General features: G+C 39.0%; 2 protein-coding genes across 4 annotated transcripts; both read left to right on the top strand.

Annotated features, from left to right (window-relative positions):
- Positions 1–529: 529 nt before the first annotated feature.
- On the top strand, positions 530–10,952 carry LOC111344463 (acireductone dioxygenase). 3 transcript variants are annotated; one of them, XM_088749089.1, is made up of 6 exons: positions 530–682; positions 6,541–6,708; positions 7,629–7,748; positions 7,945–8,124; positions 9,896–10,070; positions 10,206–10,952. In XM_088749089.1, the coding sequence occupies exons 2-5, from the start codon at positions 6,589–6,591 to the stop codon at positions 10,025–10,027; spliced, it is 552 nt and encodes a 183-aa protein (XP_088605215.1). In that variant the 5' UTR covers positions 530–682; positions 6,541–6,588; the 3' UTR covers positions 10,028–10,070; positions 10,206–10,952. The 3 variants fall into 3 exon arrangements, with proteins under 3 accessions (XP_088605215.1, XP_088605213.1, XP_088605214.1); XM_088749087.1 differs by having other exon boundaries at positions 9,896–10,952; XM_088749088.1 differs by having other exon boundaries at positions 619–686; positions 9,896–10,952.
- A 1,692-nt stretch (positions 10,953–12,644) lies between these two features.
- Positions 12,645–20,564, top strand: LOC111344469 (uncharacterized). The gene is made up of 2 exons (XM_022951699.2): positions 12,645–13,198; positions 18,981–20,564. The coding sequence occupies exons 1-2, from the start codon at positions 13,067–13,069 to the stop codon at positions 19,920–19,922; spliced, it is 1,074 nt and encodes a 357-aa protein (XP_022807434.2). The 5' UTR covers positions 12,645–13,066; the 3' UTR covers positions 19,923–20,564.
- Positions 20,565–20,885: the final 321 nt, after the last annotated feature.

Raw genomic sequence — 20,885 nt, 5'->3', positions numbered from 1 at the left:
CGAGAAATCGGCTGGCTCGAACTTGAAGCTGAAGGCGTGGTGTAAGAGAAGAAAAAGACAAAAACAAAATATTTAACTTACCTCGCTGTTTGTTCTTCCTTCGCTGACTTAAACGCATTGCGTGCCAAGACTCGTCACGCAACGCGTCATCTCACTGGCATTGCGTGACGAGACCGCAAAAGAATTTGAAACTGAGTAGAAAATCTTGGCGGGAGTCTCGAGCGATCTTTGGCTTTTATTGGCCAGGAAGGAAGGGTGATCCACATAAGGAAGGCTTGAAACTACAAGGCTGTGATTCTTACCATTTTGTGAGATGTGGAAGTAGAAGGAAAATAAGACATTTAAATTAGTCTCAAGATGTACACAGGACAACATTTCAGGAAAACATAGCGGCATTCAAATGTTCAATGTTAATTTTCATTGCCTTTTCTTCCAACAATATGAGCTGCTCGATAAACTGAAAAATCGCAAGAAGCCCATCGGCTTATGTGGTGTCCCTCTGCGCTGATAAAGAAAACGCGAGACCAAATGACGCGTGACCAAATGACGCGTGACTAAAGACGTTTGTCAGAGAGAGGGAGCTTGGGAACCAAGATTGTCAACGTGGTAACAACGTGGTAACAACGTGGTAGCCAGAAGACGGCATAACTTACTCGTTTTTACTGAAACGGAAGCAAACATCGTAAGTACATTTTTGGATTTTAAAGTGTTTGTTTGTGGCTATTTTAACCTTTTGTGTTACTTTAAAGGTTTTGTAGTTTCTGATGTCATGTTCTAGTGAATTGGTTGTGACGCAATCATTTCATCGATTCCATTCAGAATGCACTGTGAATTAACGTGCATGTATTTTAGGTTTAAAGAATTATTTCGGAAATTTAAACCGCGATACTGTTTTTTCATAAGTTTCCTCACCTTGAATTTATTTGTTTGATTTTTTTCTTGAAGAAATCATGGGTTCTGTCTTGGTGTGCTGGTTCACAAGGGAATTACTATTGTTCTTTCTTTGTTTAGGAGTCATTGGTTAGCTGTTGGGTATTGTTCGGTCTTTTGAATCGGCTCTTATGAACCGGTACACGAGGACAGAATCAAATCAGGTTCGCTATGGTTGCAAAAGGGCAAAATCATAGTTACTGTGTAAACACAGTGACCTTGTCTGTGTATACAAATGGAGGAAGTTTGGATTACCTCAAGCTCGATCTTTGAGAACTTTTAAAACCTAGATCCGATAGTTATTGTATGTTATTTTTATTTATTGAGACAGCATTTATGAGATTTAACAATTTTCAGTCCTGATCACGTTTCGAGGATGGTCTGGAAAAGCCGAAATCCAGAATTCTGCCGGAATTTAGCCGGAATATTTCAAAGTCTGTTTTTTTAATTCGAAACGACTCCGATGATTTTCCGAAGAGCGTACGAGCTCCAAATATGCTCTGATGATTAACATGAAGATTATTCGATGGTTTCCGAAGTTACCCAGTGAGCCCTGAATTTTTGAAGGCTTGTTTTTCCAATTCTTTTTTTTTTTCTTTTTTCAAGGTTTTTCCGAAGAGAGTATATGGCTACCATTTTAATTCCGTTTCATTAATTTCATTTCCTGTTGTTTCATTACGTAATATCACATGACTTTTTCTCACATGCATTTAGATTTTGAAGTCGCTTGTTACATATGATGTAGTCCTGGTATGAGTTGATGTATTCCCAGTCAGGGTGAAACAGTTCTTTCACATGCTCAAGGCACGTTTTTTAATAATATGAGCCGCAAAGGTAACAGTGTACGAGCTCCGAATATATACTCCAAGGATTAACCGAAAACTATCCGAGGGTCAGTCTGCCATTTACACAATTTCAATCCCTGGAAAGCACTGGAGTCGTTTTGAATTAAAAAATACAGACATTGAAATATTCCAGCAGAATTCTGGATTCTGGCTTTTCCAGACTACCACGTTTTGAGGCACTAAGCTTTGTTTAGGTAGTCTGGAAAAGCTGGAATCTGGAATTCTGCCGGAATTCCGCCGGAATTCCGCCGGAATATTTCAACGTCTGTTTTTTTAATTCAAAACGACTGCGGTGATTTTCCAAAGAGTGTACGAGCTCCAAATATACTCCGATGATTAACATGAAGATTATTCGATGGTTTCAAAGGTTACCCAGAGAGCCCTAAATTTTTGAAGGCTTGTTTTTTCAACTCTTCTTTTTTCTTTTTTCAAGATTTTTCCAAAGAGTGTACAAGCTCCAAATATATACTCCAAGGATTAGCCAAAAGCTATCTGAGGGTCTCGTAAGTTACCCGGAGATCCTTGAGGAACAATCGAACCCTCGGCTTCATTTGTTTCTTATCACCTTTTTTATTTCATCTTTTGTTTATTTTTAATTATTAACTTACTTATTTTTTAACAGCCGTTAAACCAAATAATAAACAGCAAATCATTTGTCAAATTATAGGTTAACATGGTCAGCATCCCTTTAATCGAGATCTTGATTATTCATTGAAAGGGTACAAAGAAAATATAGCAATGCCTTAGTCAGTCTGCCATTTATTGAATTACAATTCCGGGAAAGCACTGCTTAGCGAAAGCGATAAGCTCTTCCGTTAGAGACAGGCCTCCCTGAGTTCTCCTGAACAGACTTTTCAAGTGGCCTGTATGGAAGTAGGGACAATGTGTGCGCAGACCTGCTATGTTGATATGGTAGTATCCTCTTTGTGGTCTTCCTAACCAACATTTTGTGCCATTTAAGTACAGATTTGGATACCAGTCCACCTCTAAACATCCAATGACTGCCATGCTATCAACAGGTTGAGAGTCTTTTTGAAAGCTTCCTTCACATCCGTTACATTTTGAGATGTTTCCTTTTAGCTTCATTTAAAAGAAAGGATTAGAAGATTCAGGAATGATGGGTTTCAGCAGTAAAGGAAAACTTTGGGGCACGGATGGTTGGAGTGGACGCATACCGCTAAACGAATGCTGCTGCGTAGAAGAATCGCCAGCGACAGCCTTTGGCTAAACATAGATGTCTTAAATGACAGTGGTAACAGCCCTGGGTATCCAAAAGGATGATTTTGACCAGCCCCTCCCATTGCTGTGGCCACGTGAGAAACCTTGCTGGTCAGGGCAAAAGCCTGATGCTGTGGCTGTAGATCTGATATTTTTATTCAAAATTCAAGTTATTAATTCAAGTTTAACTCAAAAAAATAATTTTGCGACCAATTTTTAGACAATGGCATCACTAACGTATTTTACTGCATGCCAAGTCTTCAGAAGGCCTGCATTTTTTATCTTTGTTTGTTCTTTGGACGAGGAAAAACGAGTGGGATATCGGGGTGGTTAACTGTCCAACCAGAAACAAACTAATTTGAATTTACCCAATATCCATGCACTTTTCACTTGGCTAAGACAAAATTCACCATCAAAAATTCCGTGTAACTAACATAAAAATAGATTCTTCAGCATTTTCTTAATTCCTCATAGGTGTTCGACCATGTTCATGGGGGTTCGATTGTTCATCAGGCCGGATCCTCGAGTAACTTCGGAGTATATGCACAGCTCGTACACTACTCAGAAAATCTTCGGAGTTGTTTTAAATTACAAACAGGCCTCGAAAAATTCAGGGATCTTCGGGTAACTTCGAAAACTTTCAGATAATCTTTGGTTAATCTTCGAGTATATTTGGAGCTCGTACGCTCTTTTGAAAGGTAAGCTGGAAAACCCATGTGCAAGGTCTGTTAAGGAGGAATGAGGGAGGCCTGTCTGTAACAGAAGAGCTTATCGCTTTCGTTAAGCAGTGCTTTCCCGGACTTGAAATTGTGTAAACGGCAGACTGACTAAGGCATTGCTATATTTTCTTTGTACCCTTTTAATGAATAATCAAGATCTCAATTAAAGGGACGCTGGCCATGTTAACCTATAATTTGACGAATGATTTGCTATTTATTATTTAGTTTCACGGCTGTTAAAAAATAGTTAAGTAAATAATTAAAAATAAACAAAAGATGAAATAAAAAAAGGCGATAAAAAACAAATGAAGCCGGGGGTTCGATTGTTCCTCAAGGATCTCCAGGTAACTTCAGAGACCCTCGGATAGCTTTCAATTAATCCTCTGAGTATATATTTGGAGCTCGTACACTCTTCGGAAAAATCTTGAAAAAAGAAAAAAGAAGAATTGAAAAAACAAGCCTTCAAACATTTAGGGCTCTCTGGGTAACTTTGGAAACCATTGAATAATCTTTGTGTTGATCATCAGAGTACATTCGGAGCTCATACACTCTTTGGAAAATCATCGGAATCTTTTTTAATTAAAAAAACAGACGTTGAAATATTCCGGCGGAATTCCGGACTCCGGCTTTTCCAGACTACCGCTTTGTTTATCATTCATGTCCTATGTAAATCGATACGCTTTTATTAATTTGGACTCCTTTTAAAAGATGCAAACATACAAAATTAATTCAACTTAGCATGATTTGATAAACGAGTCTGAATTCTCAGGAAAGACACACATATATGCGAGGATTGTTTTGACCAGCCTTCGAATCCTTTAACTCGTAAGGTCTGATTATAAATTTTCCCTACTAGCCTCTGCACATTTCCTTGTAATTTAGTTAGAAGAATTTGGTGTTCAATTAAGGTAACAAATTCTTCCCGACATGTTTAAGTATAAGCATAGTTAGTAGTCCAGGGTGCCCAGTATATGCTTTTTTCATGAAAAACTAAGATTCCTGAGTCGCCCAAAAGCAAAAGTAAGGTGCTAGTTGCCACTGGGTGCTGCTGGACCACAGCCCTAAAGTATTCTCATTACCAGTTTGCTGGATAATGTATAGATATGGTATGGAGAAGTTACGTGTTAGTAACTTGTAGGTAAAGTCTCTATACAAGCCTAGTAGCCCATTAGGCCGGTGCTTAACTCCGGTTTCTGTAGCATGAAGCGACTAGGAGTATTTCTACTCCCCCCTGGATGGGATGCCAGTCCATTGCAGGGTTACCCCCAGCATTAAATTGCCGTTACTCATTTAAACACCTGGGTAGAGAGAGGCACTGTGAGAGTAAAGTGTCTTGCCTAAGAACACAACACAATGTCCCGGCCGGGGCTCGAACCCAGACCACTTGATCCATAGTCGAGCGCACTAACCATGAGGCCACCATGCCTCCACCTAGTAACTTGTAGGAGCTACATTTATTAGGGTCAAAATATGTGTTCTTATATGTAAGTTGTTTTGTCTGTGTATTCTGTGGGATGATTTAGGACAACTGAAACAGGTGAAACTGCAATGAAATTCAGGTGTTGACTCAATAGAAACAACATAAACTACCAATTTTTATGCCGTGTCCGTTGGTGAAGCAATTTCCTAGAATCATTTTAATTTGCCATGAAACCTATAATTTACCTGTGAAACTTCCTCTCAAAATTGTGAAATGCTCAATTCATTCTGGCTAAAGTCCCCTGCAAGGTGTTCTAAAGTGCATTGATCAGAGCATCTTGATATAGAGACTGCACTCTCGCTTGATATGCATCATAATAAATTTTATTAAATTTTAACCTCTTTTAGGATTTTTTCCCTATTAGCTTAGTTGGATTAGTTTTGAGTATTTTTATATTTTCTTTTATCTAGGGCCTCTAAGGACATCAGTGTTTGTAACTGTAGGAGTTACCCTAGCTAAATAAAAGTATCTTCTTCTTCTTCTTCATTGTCACTATAAATTATTATCGTCATTATTGACACAGGGATATCAGGATGTCAACAAGAACAACAACAACATAGACTTGATTTTATTTAAAATTAAAGAAATAAAGGCCTCTGTAGCCCGCAGTTAGCAAAGCTATTCTAGGCCGGGCTACCTAAACAGACACTGTATAGGCTCTCTTGCACACACACACACACACAGACACACACACACACACACACAGACAGACATACACACAGACACACATACAGACAGACAGACACACACACATATACAGACAGACACACACATAGACACAGACACATACAGACAGACAGACACACACAGACACACACACATACACACACAGACATGCAACAATTAAATAAATAAATAAATGAGCAAATAAAAATAAATAATAGTAGTGATAATCGTGTTAAAGGTTTTAACTGAGCCAGTCACACAAAGGAGTTTTTAACAGGTCAAAGAGAAAGCTAATCAGTTGAAATACAAATGTCAGGCTAGTTTCTGTTAAAAAATAGTGTGTCAGTTTATCATGGGTCTGCCTACATAATACAGGTCTCACTTTAATTTTATCAAAACATATATCTTATTAACCAAGCGCAAGGGCTGTACTGGGAGAATATCGGCCTGAGGTCTTGACAGTACAGACCGAGCTGCACAGCTCGGTCCGTACAAAAAAGACCGAGTGCCGATATTCTTCCAGTACCGTCCCGAGCAAGCTTTGTTAATAAGAGATTTATTATACGACTGAAGTTCAAAGGGACACAAGTGCGGTATCATTCGGGACCATTCAGGACAGTGTCCAGTCCAATAGTGAGAGAATATTGACCGGCAATAGAGCATTTTGATTGGTTGATTTTAGTTATTGGCCCTCTGACTGCCCGAGTCGTGTAATAAAGATTGTTACAGAATGGTGCAAGCTTGGTTTATGGATTCCTCTAATGCGGATCAGAGACTGCCGCATCAACTGGATCCTCCACAACCTGTCTCACTTAAAGATCTGAAGAACTGTGGAGTATTGTACTGGAAGGTATGAAATTTAGTGCTGGATTGCTGTGCGAGAGGTGGCAGGTTCAAGTTTCAGACTAGACTAATAGTTAGGGTCTTAATATAACTGAGGACAATGTGCTTCCCTTGCTGTGACATCTGCAAATGGTTGTACATTCTTGGCTTCTCAGATAAGGATGACAAACCACAAGCCCAATCTCGTGCATCATCTCTGTAGTGGTTAGTAGTGGACATTGTGGAGTTCTTTTGTGGGGAAATTATGTAGCTCCAGTTTCCTAGTCTGGCTTTTACACAGACACAACCCCATTTAAACCAGCTTTTAGGTGAACAGGGCCAGCCTGTCTAAATATTGCAAATAAATAAATGAATAAATAAATAAACAAATTCTGTATAAGAGGGAAACCCTGACCCTGTACACCCCAAATAATCATACTTAAATAGAATAAATGTTTGAAAAGAAAATTTGCCCTGAGCAGTGTATCTTTAATAGATCCTTAGTTGGGTTTCATATGGGGTTATAGGCTTCCCCTACCCTGTCACCTTGAAAATTAAGTTTCCTGGGAGACCACTTCTCTGATCACGTAAATAACATCTTCGATTGCCGTGTTGCCAGCATGGTTGTCCTGATAGTGTAGTGGTCATCACACCTGACTAGTAACAGGGGGACGTGGGTTCAAATCCCGCTCAGGGCAAATTTTCTTTTCAAACATTTATTCTATTTAAATGAATAAACAAATATATAAATATTAAATAAATAAGTAAAATAGATAATACACTAAACAGAGCACCTTAGTAATAATTACCATGGAAAACCCTGGAACTGCATGCTCTCCATTATATGAGCCTGCAACTGCTGGTCAGCAAAGTGTCATCTAAATTACAATTACCGGTAGCTCCATTATTCCCACAAAGTGGAACATCAATCACTGTTTTATCTTGTAGTTGGATGCTGATAATTTTGAGAAGGAAGGAAAACTTGCAGAGTTTCGTGAGCAGAGAGGATATTCATACAGTGATTGCATTACTTGCACTCCAGAGAAGCTGCCCAACTATGAGCAAAAAGTAGGTGTCTTTTTTTAGTAAGTGAGCATTTTCTTTTGCCATGTTTTCATCCTAGTAGAGCCATTTAATCGGGCATGGCACAATCAAGACCCTGCTACATCATTGTGTGGTGTTCTTTGTCAAAACACTTAAATTACTCTCCATGTTTTTCTCTACATAGAAATTGTGTATAGACAAATTTGCGCATTTTTTGCAGATCAAGTCATTTTTCGAAGAGCATCTTCACACTGACGAGGAGATCAGATTTATTCTGGATGGCAGTGGCTACTTTGACATCAGGAATTATGATGACAAGTGGATTCGCATCTTTGTCGAAAAGGGTGATTTGATAATTCTTCCAGCTGGAATTTATCATCGCTTCACTTTGGATGACAAAGTAAGTTCAGCATCTGGTTTGATTTATAAAATGTACATATGTGAAAAAATGAGTTGGTAGAGAACCCATTTAAAGGGGTGGACTGCCAATTGTTGGCAGGCGGTGTTGTCATTAGGGGTCTGTTGGCAGTGCTGCCTGGTCAGACGATTTTTCGCCGGCTTATTTTGCAAATTGTCATCAAATATAGAATATACATGTTTTTGAACTGTTAATGGTGTAAACATTTTGGCAGCACTGCCTGGACAGTCCATTTAGCACTGACTTTTGTGAATTGTCACCAACTACAGAAATGAAGTATTTTTGAACTGGTTATTTTGTAACATCCATGTCTGGCTAAAAGTGTCACTCAAATATTTCCTAGATTGCTAGAAATCTTGTCTTAGAGAGCTTAAAATCTCACATTTTTTAGAGGTGCACGCCCCTGGTTCCCTCCCCCCCCCCCCCCAAGGGGTTAGGGTTTCTCTGCAACATACCATGCTTGCCATATAGTCAAGATCATGCACATGTTATATTTCTAATTAAAACCACGGGAAGGAGAGTAATTTTAAATTCCCATTGTACCTCAATGGGTACCAGGGGACTCCTTAACAAAGCAAAGCAGGTGTGCATTGGTAATTTAGTTCCACTTGAATAGACAATGTGTTTAGTTCACTTCCAAATAAACAGGGAGTCTGTTAGACAGGAGAACAGAGCAAATTCACAAACACTGATGAGCGTTCATTCTTTGGCCCTTGAGGATGACTAAAATCTAATTTCTTCATACAGTATCACACATATTAAGGTCAGGAGCGTGGCTACCGTTTCATTTTGCCTCCCGGTTAGCTCAGTGAATAGAGCGCTGGACTGTTGTGCGGGAGGTCGAGGGTTCGAGCCCCGGCCGGACCAACACTCAGGGTCTTAAAATAATTGGGAAGAATTTTCTACCTTTCTATAACATCAAGAAATGGTTAGAAATTCCAGTCTTCTCGGATAGGGGCGAATAAATGGAGGTCCCGTCTCCTGCGGGGTTAGGGGTAGGAGACGTTAATTCCCACACACGAGATTAGTGTGTGATGGATGTCCTCCCCTGGGGTGGGATGGGTGGAGTGTTTAGGAGTCTCATTACTTGAATATTAGTTCTGTGAGATCTCTCCTGCTAAATCTAGCGAAGTTTATAAATAAATAAAATTAATAAATTTCCGGTTTTACGTTGCGTTGTGTGTCACGTGACAATCTCAAGGGGATTGCACGTGCTTTGAGGTTTTTGGAGAGTTTTACCTTCGTGTAGCTGTTTTGGTTTGCAAAATAGGTTTTTAACGTGATGGCGATGGTGATCGTGATTGTAATGCAAGAGTTTCTGCGATTTCCCTTGCTTTTGTACGTTATCTTGTAACGCTACACACGGATTAAAAGCAAAAGTATGGTGATCGTGATTGTAATGCAAGCGTTTCTGCGATTTCCCTTGCTTTTGTACGTTATCTTGTAACGCTACACACGGATTAAAAGCAAAAGTATGGTGATCGTGATTGTAAGGCAAGCGTTTCTGCGATTTCCCTTGCTTTTGTACGTTATCTTGTAACGCTACACACGGATTAAAAGCAAAAGTTACAAAGAGATAATGGAAATTATCACCGACTTAAGAAGCTCTTGATTGTTAAGCAAAGTTTCCTCAGCGTCTTACAAAATTTATAGAGAACAGTCTATGGAGAATGTGTGGATACTTATGCTAAGGTGTGCAGGATTTTCAAAATATATATCTCATTTGTCCTAATGTTTCTCTTTTTCTCTACAGGACTACATCAAAGTCATGCGGCTGTTTGTTGGTGAGCCAGTTTGGACACCTCATAACAGGCCAGCGGATGATTTCCCAGCACGCTGTGAATACCTGAAGAACATGCAGGCTGGAATATTTTCAGAAGCCTAAGAAAACAAACCTGTCAGCTTTTTAAGGGAATTTGAATATAGAAAATTTGAATATAGAAAATTTGAATATAGAAAATTTCAATATAGAAAATTTCAATATAGAAAATTTGAATATAGAAAATTTCAATATAGAAAATTTCAATATAGAAAATTTCAATATAGAAAATTTCAATATAGAATATAGAAAGTTATAGAGAGACTCTTATAACTTAAGATCACAAGTTTGGGAAAGTACTACATAGAAGTAACCTGCAGGGCTCGACACTAACTTTTCAACTTACTAGCCAAGAGGCTAGTGACGACTTAGATGTTATGACAAGTTCAGTTTGTTTACTAGCCAAACTGGCTTGTAGAAATCGAAAACACCAGTCAAAACTGAATTTCTACTAGTCTGTGGCTAATGGGCTACCGTTATTGTCGAGCCCAGAATCTGCTAAGGAATTGCACAATATGCACATATTGGAAACTCTTTTCACTTATTTGTGATTCTCTTTTTCATTGAAGTTATAGGGTTGGTGATGCTGTGGCCAGTTGAGTGGTTTGTTCAAGTAAATCTGTTGTATTCTAGTAAACAAAACCCACTTAATTAGTCTGCCTTTGTGCAATTTCCATCAGACTAGTTGTTCAATATACAGTTATCTTTCAGGCAGGAGTAAAACCTTTTATGAGTAAATGTTATTTGAGAAACTTTCCTCAGGGCTCAGGGTGTATAAATTCTTCTGATTGGATTACTCAAAACAGAGTATAAAAAAAAATCAGGGATTGTCTGCAGACAAGACCTCCCTATTGTTATGGAATTGTTAAAGGTTATAATTTATCAAGAGGAGTGCAGGTCTAGTAGTGTTACTGACTTTTTGTTATCCTTGTGTGGGGATTTTAATTTGTACCTAAGAAAAATAAAGGCGGTATTTATCTCGAAGGAAAAACGCCTCATTATTTGTGTGTGTTTTTTCTGGATTCTGTTAAATTGATTGAAATTGATGATCAGGAAGAGAACATCACGAGACATCTTTTAATCTTTTCGCCCCAAGGAGGGATTAAATTCTTGTTTCTCCTCACAGAATTACAGCTGAAGGCTGAAAGAGTGCTTGATGACCGAGCCCTCGCTGTAGCGCTTGTCCGATGTAAGCAACGTGCATGAGAATTCAAATGCGCCAGTTCCTTGCTTTCGCGCGTTTTGGTCCATGTTATTCAAGCGCACGCGTAATAGGCAGGCCCCGTCTCGCCTAACTTGTCACGTAGAATGGATGACCGTAAGGTGTAACGGATGAGTTGGCAACGACTTCGCTCAAATTGTTCTGATTTTCTGACAGCCATAGGGTAATCTATAGCCCCGAGACGGTCTATTTGTTCATTACATTTAAATTTCTCATTAGAACTGAAGGCAAAACTTGTTATTACGCTTGCCGAGCTCAGCTTTCCCCAGCAACCGCTGACAACACTGTACTGATCTTTCTTCAGATTCATTTGGATCAATGTACATACAGTTATGGGTTTTTAGTCTGAAAGCATGCTGTGAACGCTTTCAGCCTACTCTTTCTCTCAGATGGGAAGCCACATGCGTTCAAATGTTTAAAAACTATAGCGTTCGATGCTAACCTTACCCCCTCAAGAAACAATGAATAAACTCAGTTGAAAGAAATTCAACGATTGGAATGATTCGATATAACGCTTTTTGTGCTCTTGGCAATGATGAATAAACAAGGTTTGACTTTTTTTCTATTATCCAATTCAGGGCTGTGTTACAATGATCTTTAGTAGCGCTTAAGACATCTTCGCTTTGTGCGTGAAGTAATTTTTATCTGCAAGACTGGTTTTAGTACTATTCAACAATTATTCGCCGAAGGCAAGGTGAATATCGTCGAATAATCCCCGAGACGAAGTCGAGGGGATTATTCGACAATATTCACCGAACCTGATTGTTTTAGTATAATTTCAGAGCTGAACAACAGAGAAATTTCTAAAAAATCATAACAATTTAGTAACATTTACTAACATTTTAGTTTAACACTTTATATAAACCACGCGGAGCGGTTTATATAGCGTCCTATAAGGAACCGCTCGACCAATCAGATTGCTGGAAACTCTTTGTTCAGCTCTGAAAAGAGTCTTTATTGTTTCACAGTTTCCATACTAGAGGTAAGTACGTTTTCCGGTTTGTCATTGTTAGTCAATTAGCCTCTAGACGATTTCGCAATTATAAATTTCACTGCAAGGCTAAACACTCTGAAATACAAAGGTTCTTGTTTAAAGATTTTGTCAAGCTACTTTATTCCATTCATAGACAAGAGAAAAACGAGATAAATTTCTTGTTCGGCTTGAGTTTTGTAAATAATGTTCAACAAGTTACTGGAAAAGCAAATTCAAGAGAAGATTTCATTCTCGAAATAGAAAGAAAAATGTATTGTAAGTCTATCTTGTCAAGACGGTATTGCTTGAGTTCGAGTTCGAGTTTTGTCAACTCGTAAAAATCAAAGTCATTATGACTAAATGTAATTAACTTAAGCTTTCATAAAAATCCAGGATTCCTTTGGCTGAAGCAACAATATAAACAACATGATTCAATATCTACGCAGCCAAGGAGTTAGATATGCAAATTTTTCGCAACACCGGTGGTTACAGGACCAAACAATAACCGCGGTCCTCGGAGACTTAGCTTGCCGTTTGTTATAAACAATAATTTTTGAGGACGTTCCCACGTAATTGGCTAGGAGGTCGCACAGCCTACAGTTAAGTCACCCGCAAATTCAATAGCAAACAGTATTGGTCAATTAAATCGTTCAGAAAACAAGAAGGGCTCTATACAAAAGATTGGTCGCAAAGAATTCTAATTTTATTCATAGACAGTATTTACTGGCGCGCGCGTGATCGTTGCAAGAAATTTAGAGTGCGGTGTTGCACGGACCGCAGCGAACTGGTTTTACTCGTTCCTTGTTTTGTTTTAATGCTCAAGGTAACCAGTAATCCTGAAGTTTTTGTATGATTACGGTGCACCGAATAAAAGTTTGAAGTATCATTTTCAACAACGCGGGGAAACAACATGGATGTTTCAGATTCGCCACCGATCTGGCCTTCTCCGCTGGGTCCAAGAGTTCCAGATTTGGATAAAAAAATTAAAAAAACTGGAAACCCAAACATGGATACCGCTTTAGCTTGGCTTAGGAGAGAATTGGTGAGTACCTTTTTCTTCTGTCTTCTGATATCGTTTCTCTATTTCTCGAGCCTTTAACATCGATTGAATATATTCTTTTGTCAGTGGTAAAATATATGCACACGAGTATGGCTAATTTTTTTTTTGGACAGCCGGAACCAAATGATATCTCGCAAAAAGCAGCGATCGATCATATGTTCGTAAAAAATGAAAGATGAAATGGCCTACATAGTTTATCCCTAGTCTGTGTTCATTTTACGCGTTATGTCATTGCAGTTTATTTCCAAAGGTTCGTAACGAAGACTTCACCGAAGCAAACATCAAACCTTTTAATACATTGTTTGACGCAAGGGATTCCTCTCTAAGTGCAATTCTTTATCGAATTTTTCCGAATGCCAAGACGAAATTTTTTGTTCTTTCATTAACGTGTGATATTTGAGGTTTGTTTGGGTCTCTCTACAAGCAAACCATATACGAAAGAACTTTAATTTAGTTCCAAATCATTTCTGCAGATTTTACCTGTATCAGCTTCGAAAAAACTAGCTTTTAAGTATTAATTTGGGATTTTTAGAAGACTGATCGCGCGTTTGTGAGTGAAAAATTATTTAGTAACTTAAACTACCGCTGTACTTTCAACTTGAATGTGTATTAAAAATTATGTTTTGTAACTATCCCGTTCGAAAGTTCGTTCCATGTTCCTGAGATGGTCGCGAAAAATTTCGTGTTTCTGCGATCAGAAACTGATAAAGTTCGCACATTCGAAATAAAGCTTCGCGCAGTGCTAAGAACATGGAAAATGTTTGCCGCTCAAATTTGTATGAACAAACCTTACATTTCGCTCGCGAGTCAATTATCTTTCCAGAAACAGTGAAGGGCACATAAAGGATGTCGATAATGTTTCGTTTCTCACTAAAGAGGAATGTTTTTAATCAAAGCTTTGTAAATAATGATTGAGCAAAAACCGTACACTGCCGAGTAAATTTAATGAAATTATGATCTGTATTCAGCTACATAAAGATGTCTCAGTGATAAATGTCAAAATTAACCGAGTGCATCAATCATTTTGTGTGTGTGTTTTCTTCTCGATCTAACTGTCCTTCGAATCAATACTGCGAAAGCTGCTTAAACAAATTCTTTTATGAACTGTAGAAGATATTGGCACGATCAGACTTCTACTTTTATAACCATTTTTTTCAAATTTACACGTGTTCTTATATAGCGGTCTAATAATGTTACTTATGACGTACATTCCAAACACTTACATCACAGGGGCGATTTTGACCGTTACAGAGATAAATCGTTTTAGTTTACCAAATCAACCGGAAAATATCAAGAGCTAACACAATTAAGTTAGTTTATTTTCAAACGCCTTATCAAGTTGTCTTCAATATAACGAAAGAACAGCCAGTTTGGTTTCACTTCGTAGACATAACTGTTTTTGGCTCATTTGAATTCGATTTTCTCGTGAATATCTTTTGGGGTTTTAAACAGAACAGGTGGCAAAACATGGTCGTTTGGAAACTTCTAAATTGCCTAAAAGTCTGTAACCAGGAGTGGCTACTTAAAGTGCATTTACGTTCTTACACGGAGTGCAAAGTAACTCAAAGTGGCGCGTTGTATCCTTAACTTCAATTTTTTTTCTCTACCTTTTCATCGTTTTACAGAAAAAAAATAGAACTGATAAATTCACTTCCCGGCCCTCGAAGGGCCAAAAATTTTCGAAAAGAAGGGATTTGAGAGATTCAAGCCATGGAAAACTCATTTTTGAGGCAAATATCCGGATATTAGTTGTCAGAAGCTTAGTGATGTATTTTTAATACTCCTCTACAGGAATACAGGGATCAACTTTTAAGTGTAAATTGTTTTGAATGCTCAAATAGTTACGTAAAAGTTATGAAATCGATTTATGGAACTGGTATCGATATAGGACACCCATTCTCGTAAAAGCCGGAATACAATTGTATATTTTTTGCAGTAGGGGAAAAAGTGCAACGCGGTATATTTTTGAATATGAATAATACTTGATCTAAGCACCGCAAAATTCATCAACAGCACCAGAATCATCAAATAACTTTGAAGTATGTTAGTGCTGACACACCATTGAACACTCGATCTCGAAAAGCACGCAATAAATTATTTTTCTTACTTTGCCGGCTTCAGCACTGATTAATTACAAAGGTTTGGCTGTTGTCCTACAGCCTCGTTTAGGTTGGAGGCTAAGTTGTGATCGATTACTCATTTTCGTGCAGGCAGCACAATGCTTTGGATTTAGTTTTCTCAGTACCGTCGAGACATTCACGGAGGTATTTTAATTTAGAATATTAAGGCTTTTCTTTGTGGAGGCAGCATCGTTTTCGCGTGTGTTTGTTCACGTTATACAATATGTCTGCAAAATGAAGTTGGTAGAATTTGAAATTGCTAAAACATTTTGCAGGTACTTCAATATATTCGAGTCGAAAATTAATAAAGTGGATAGGACAGAATGGCGCACAACTCGGTCAGGGATGTTACAAAGGATCATCAAATTGGATGACTGCAAAGAGAACAGAGACAAAGTTGTACAATACGATCGCGAAGTCTCATATTAAGCAAAATCTAGAGGACAACCCCTAAGCTACACGTATTAAAAAATAAAGTAATATAGTTGAATTTTTCCACAAGTAAGAGAATGAACAGAATAATTAAATAAACAACGCACGCAATTAATGTGTGTGCACCGTCCAATTACACAGGCATGAAACGTCAACTGTCTCATTAGTGCTAAGACCGAACCGCTGATAACCAATCACGTTCGAGAATTTAGCTTCGGTTTTGATTAACAGTTTATCCTTAGGTCGTGACATTAATCCCTATGGCAAAACGTACGTGCCTTAGGAGTCAACCGATTCAAGCTAAAATAATTTATATGTGATCAAAAGCTCCATTTAGCGCGTATACTGTTCGAATATTTGTTCGCAAATATTATCTGTTGCTAGAAGCGACGAATAGTTTACCCCCCCCCCCCCCCAAAGCTCGAGAAAACTGGAAGCTTCGAGAAATAGAACAAATATACAAGCGTATTTGCAAGCCAAAACTCACTTGTCTTGTTTATTATCCTTCCAATATTTTTTGCAGTCTACGGAATAATACGTACGCAAACAACTTACTGTGGAAAAGGAAGTTGATTTTTCGGAGGGACTTTATTAAACAAACATGTCTGTCTCACCGCCCGTGACCAAAGCTACATGCTTTGTTATCTTAAATCAACTTTTAAATACTTCAGTCGAAGTAGACGCATAGTCCGAGAATTGATAAATATCCCTCAGGGAATATCAGTGGATATTCCCAGTAAAGTTGAGATATATTGCATCACTAGACGCGTTTAAAACCAACCTCACGCAAGAGAAACTTTTTTTATTATAATATCGAATAGATGACTGAGTCAAAGAGTGTAAGAGTATTAAGTGCAAGTCGATCAAACGTGTTAGTGCAATTTTCACATTCAAAGTTTCTTTAATTTCTCTAAGCTGGAACTTCGTCAAACAAGAAAGTTTCTTTTGAAATCATCAAAGTCCATCCTTTGTGACTTGAACACTAAATTAGTCGTTGATTCTGTCCCTGCATATTTCTGTCCAGCGGACATCTCTCTTGAATTTTAGCATGATTTGGAAAACACTTATCCTCTAAGTGTGCCCATTTTTAAATGTGAAATGACTTAAAAGCGCCAAAACGCATCGTTTAAGGATGTTGATGCATAAACTAGAATGAGCGAAATACACCCTCTTTGTCTGCAACAATATTTGCAATACAATTTCCGTTTAGCAATCCGCGTCATTCAGAGTCAGAAGAAGAATTAAGGTGCTAAACATTTAATTTAATAAAGCAGTTAGTGACGTCTGAAATGACCACTAACAGACCGAAAAGTCAAGCCTGTCATTATGCAATTTACAAATCCCGTGGGTGTCAGTTTAATATAGGTTTCACTGTAAAGAGAGCTTTTCCAGCTTCCGGTAGTAAAGTCCTTAGGATATTTGACACCATTCAGTAGCTCGATGAGAGAAAAAGCCCCACGTTTTTGCATGTTTAGCTGAGCGGGTGCGAAGTGAGGAAAAGTTCTGTACTTTGAATATATTTCACAATCTTTTAATTACTAAATCAGCTTGTAAATAATCAATTGAAATAATGCGATGATGCAATTTTTAATTGCGTGTCGAAAGCAATTTAGGATGGCTTCGTTTTTGCTTTAATTTGCAACATGATTGGTTTAGAAAAATCACGCTACCTTTTCAACCAATCAAATGCAAAACTAAATTCGTATTTTCCCGTGCTTGAGGCAGTTTGCATGTTTTTACTCAGAGTTCTCATTGGCTGATAAGGATGTCAACCTTCTCTCTGATTGGCTTTTGTGATTACATAAGTTTTAGTTTTTCTACACTTAATTGAAAACTGCTGTAACTTCCACATTACACTGAGTTCGCTCGCTTTCCCAAGGCTTCTGTCCACATTCAGGTCCTGACCATACATATTTATATTAAGTTGATGGTGTCAGATTTATATGTGCTGTAAATTAGAGAAGTAAAAATAAGAGGCTGCGGTATTAATTTATATCGTGCATTTTGCTGAATTTAAACTTGGGTAAATGTGCATACTGTTAGATAAAAATGTTAGCAGGCGGCGCCTCGGTGACCTATAAGAATATAAACAAAATGATGCAAAAAGACCGAATTTGAGTCCTCAGTATCCCTCTCTAGAACTTTGAGAACACCGTCTTTGATTCGCATTAGATTCGAGTGTTAGTTCATTAACATGGGAATAGCATAAGTTGTTATACTTAGTTAATCAGGAGCGAGCAAAGGCTTACAGCCACGTAAACAGTAACACGTTAGCCCTTCGTCATTTGCTCTGAACGACATGCTCCCAACGACAGCTTTAGAAACTCTTCAAGCTGGCACAAATCTCTCGGCGTGTTGCGGCTGTTCGATGCGAGGCCGTCGTGCATGCGCGGTGGCGGCATCTTCGAACGATGCCTCGAGGCCACCGAGTTAAACTCTCTCTCTATGTCTTCAGTTTGTCTCGATTTTTGGTGTTGTTGCTTTAACATTTACTGCGAGTTTTCTCGGAGCCCTTTTGAAGAATGTTGGAGAAAAGGTTTTGCATTTACATGGTTAGTCACCGTTCGCGGCAATAGTGGCAATTATCACTCAATGGTTACACTATTAACTCAGTTCATAAAACAAAATTATCCTGTGTTATAACCCACCATTAATTTTGGCGCGATTTTACTGGTTACTTTACGTCACGTGGTGCAAAATTAGGGGACAGTTATCACGCAATAACCCCCATCCGCGTCGATATTTGTCCTCCGATTTTTTCCGTGAAAAACAAACATAGTCAACACAAGAGTTTCAACTTTTCAGTTCTCCTATTTACATGGAAGGAAACCAAACTGGCTTTCTTTTTTTTTTGCTTGCTTGCTTCAATCACGCGCATTCGCCATCAGATCACCACTGGCTTTTGTAATGGAAGTGTTATAAAATAAATAAACCCCGTTCTGGCTTGCTCGTATATCGGCTGATATTGTCCTTGGCTGAGAGATTGTCCTCAAAATTTCATATTTTCCCTCGAAGCTTCGCTTCTCGGCCAAATATTCATTTTTCGGACAATCTCTCAGCCGCGGGCATTATCAGCCAACATACCAGCCGCCCGAAGGAAAAATATATCCCCCTCAAAGGCAGCACCACTGTTTCTTTGGAAATATACCCACTTTGTTCAAAGAATTAAAACAATTGTGCATTTTGATGAGTCACTTTATCAAATTTTTCAGGCGGCCATGCAGCTGCAAGACAGAGACATGCACAAGCAACTCTTGACTATGCGTTCGAGCATCTCCAGTCTCCGAGAGGAGCTTAAGAGCGAGCGGGAGGAGTGGGAGCTAGAGAACCAACAAGACACACCCGAACCCAAACCTACCCATGCTCGAGGTTACGTAACCAAAGTTGAAGTCATAAGCAACGAAGAGGGAGAGCTTAGAATAAGTCATGCCAAACAAGATTCCGGGATCCTAAGCGATGAAGAACGAAGCGACGAGGATTTGGAGGAAAGTGTGCAAGAATTGTTAAAAACCTTCCCCCCACCGGTCAGACCAAGAAGCAGTTCATTTTCGTTTTCCTCCAAGTATACTAACTATGGTGTGAAACGGGAGGAGAATGGCTTCGGTGAAGCTGAGCGTGGACCCACGCGGGGGGTAGCCCGAGCCCGCGCGCGGAGTGTCGCGGGAATCGAAGTTGAACGGCTCTCAACCGACCAAGTGTCACCGCGAAATCGAATCCAGTCCGTGGCGGACGGAACTTTCAATCGTTTTGCAAGTATGCCGGTTATTAATGAGATTCCTGGGGACGCCTTACAACGGAACACTCCCAGATCAAAAACTTTCGCTTTTTATGGATATAGTCGCCAGCAGAGTGAAGTTGAAGACGACAACAGGGTGTCTTATTCTTCCCCGAAAAAACTACCTGTTGTGTTTGGCTCACTCACGAGGCACGGTAGCATGCCCGTAATGCATAGCGGGGGACGACCGCGGTCGGGGACTGGGTCAAAAAACACAAACGATAATGTGAGACTCTTTATCAGCAACCAGCCTATTAAGAGATCGGCAAGTCAGATTGTTCTCAGCAGGCCAGCTTGGGATAAAGCCAGGGTGTTTGAATCAAATCAAATGAGACCTTGTAGAGTCTATAGATCGACCAGTCAGGTCTCTCTCGTTTGATCTATTTTTTACAGCAAGCCTCCACTGGGTAAAGAAAATGTTGTTACAAACGATTATGCATGTGAGACTTGTTATCAGCAACCAGTCTATGAGATAAAAAATGCTTTATACTTTGAAAAGCCATTAGAATGATTAGGAGAACAGGACAAAAGTGTACAGCAAAGAGTCCATTTTACAGTTGTGTGCATGGTTGCCAAGCCTTTGAATGGGAGTGAGGCTAGGGTTGACCTTGTTATGATACAAACCTTGCTGCCTTTCAAATGTAAATCACTTTGTTATCATGCTAAGTAGATAAAGGTCTCTATCCCAACAAAGTCACCTTCAGCCTCACTCTGAATCAAAGGCTTGGCAACTAAGTACACAACTGTAAAATGGCCTATTGCGCAAAATCAGCTTATCTGAACTCAGGCTTGGCTACCGCGCTTAGGCTTGGTAGCCATCCCCATAATACTCGGTACCAGTCTTACAAATTCATTTGGGTGTCGCGATTTTCTAAACCAACCGTGGTTTAAGTGTTTCATTCCTCGCCAGGGAGAGGTGCATCACAATCACAATCCGGATCTTTTTCGGCCCAGTCACAGGCACAAAAATAACAAGGGCAGTATTCCGTTGCTGGAGGAATAAAACACACACAAAACGTTAGGTATTGAGTGGAGCATGACAAAACACTTTTGCTTTTTGTCTGGGATAAACCCCTATTCAATTAAGAGGGTCCCAATGGGGCGCTGGCTTTTCCGGCTAGAGGTTAAAATTTTGGCCATCTTACGTATCAGTTAACCCAAAATGACACATTGGAGTAAAGAAAGATTTCTACGGTTAACGTTTTTACAGCTAACGGTAAAAAACGTCAGTTTTTACGCCTAACGGTTAAAGTTTTTGGCCGTTTTACAGCTAACGGCTAACTCTATTGATACCTTCCATTCATTAATAAGGACGAAATGTCGGGCTCATTTTCTTAGGTAT

Source organism: Stylophora pistillata, chromosome 2 (genome assembly GCF_964205215.1).
Source record: "Stylophora pistillata chromosome 2, jaStyPist1.2, whole genome shotgun sequence".
Taxonomy (NCBI): domain Eukaryota; kingdom Metazoa; phylum Cnidaria; class Anthozoa; order Scleractinia; family Pocilloporidae; genus Stylophora; species Stylophora pistillata.
Note: the sequence above shows the minus strand (reverse complement) of the source record. Positions and strands in the feature narration are given on the sequence as shown.

Excerpts from the sequence above, each read along its gene's own strand:
- LOC111344463 (XM_088749089.1), top strand. The coding sequence starts at position 6,589 with ATGGTGCAAGCTTGGTTTATGGATTCCTCTAATGCGGATCAGAGACTG. Across the intron at positions 6,709-7,628 it reads GTGGAGTATTGTACTGGAAG|TTGGATGCTGATAATTTTGA; the intron begins GTATGAAATTTA and ends TTTATCTTGTAG. Across the intron at positions 7,749-7,944 it reads TGCCCAACTATGAGCAAAAA|ATCAAGTCATTTTTCGAAGA; the intron begins GTAGGTGTCTTT and ends CATTTTTTGCAG.
- LOC111344469 (XM_022951699.2), top strand. The coding sequence starts at position 13,067 with ATGGATGTTTCAGATTCGCCACCGATCTGGCCTTCTCCGCTGGGTCCA. Across the intron at positions 13,199-18,980 it reads CTTGGCTTAGGAGAGAATTG|GCGGCCATGCAGCTGCAAGA; the intron begins GTGAGTACCTTT and ends CAAATTTTTCAG.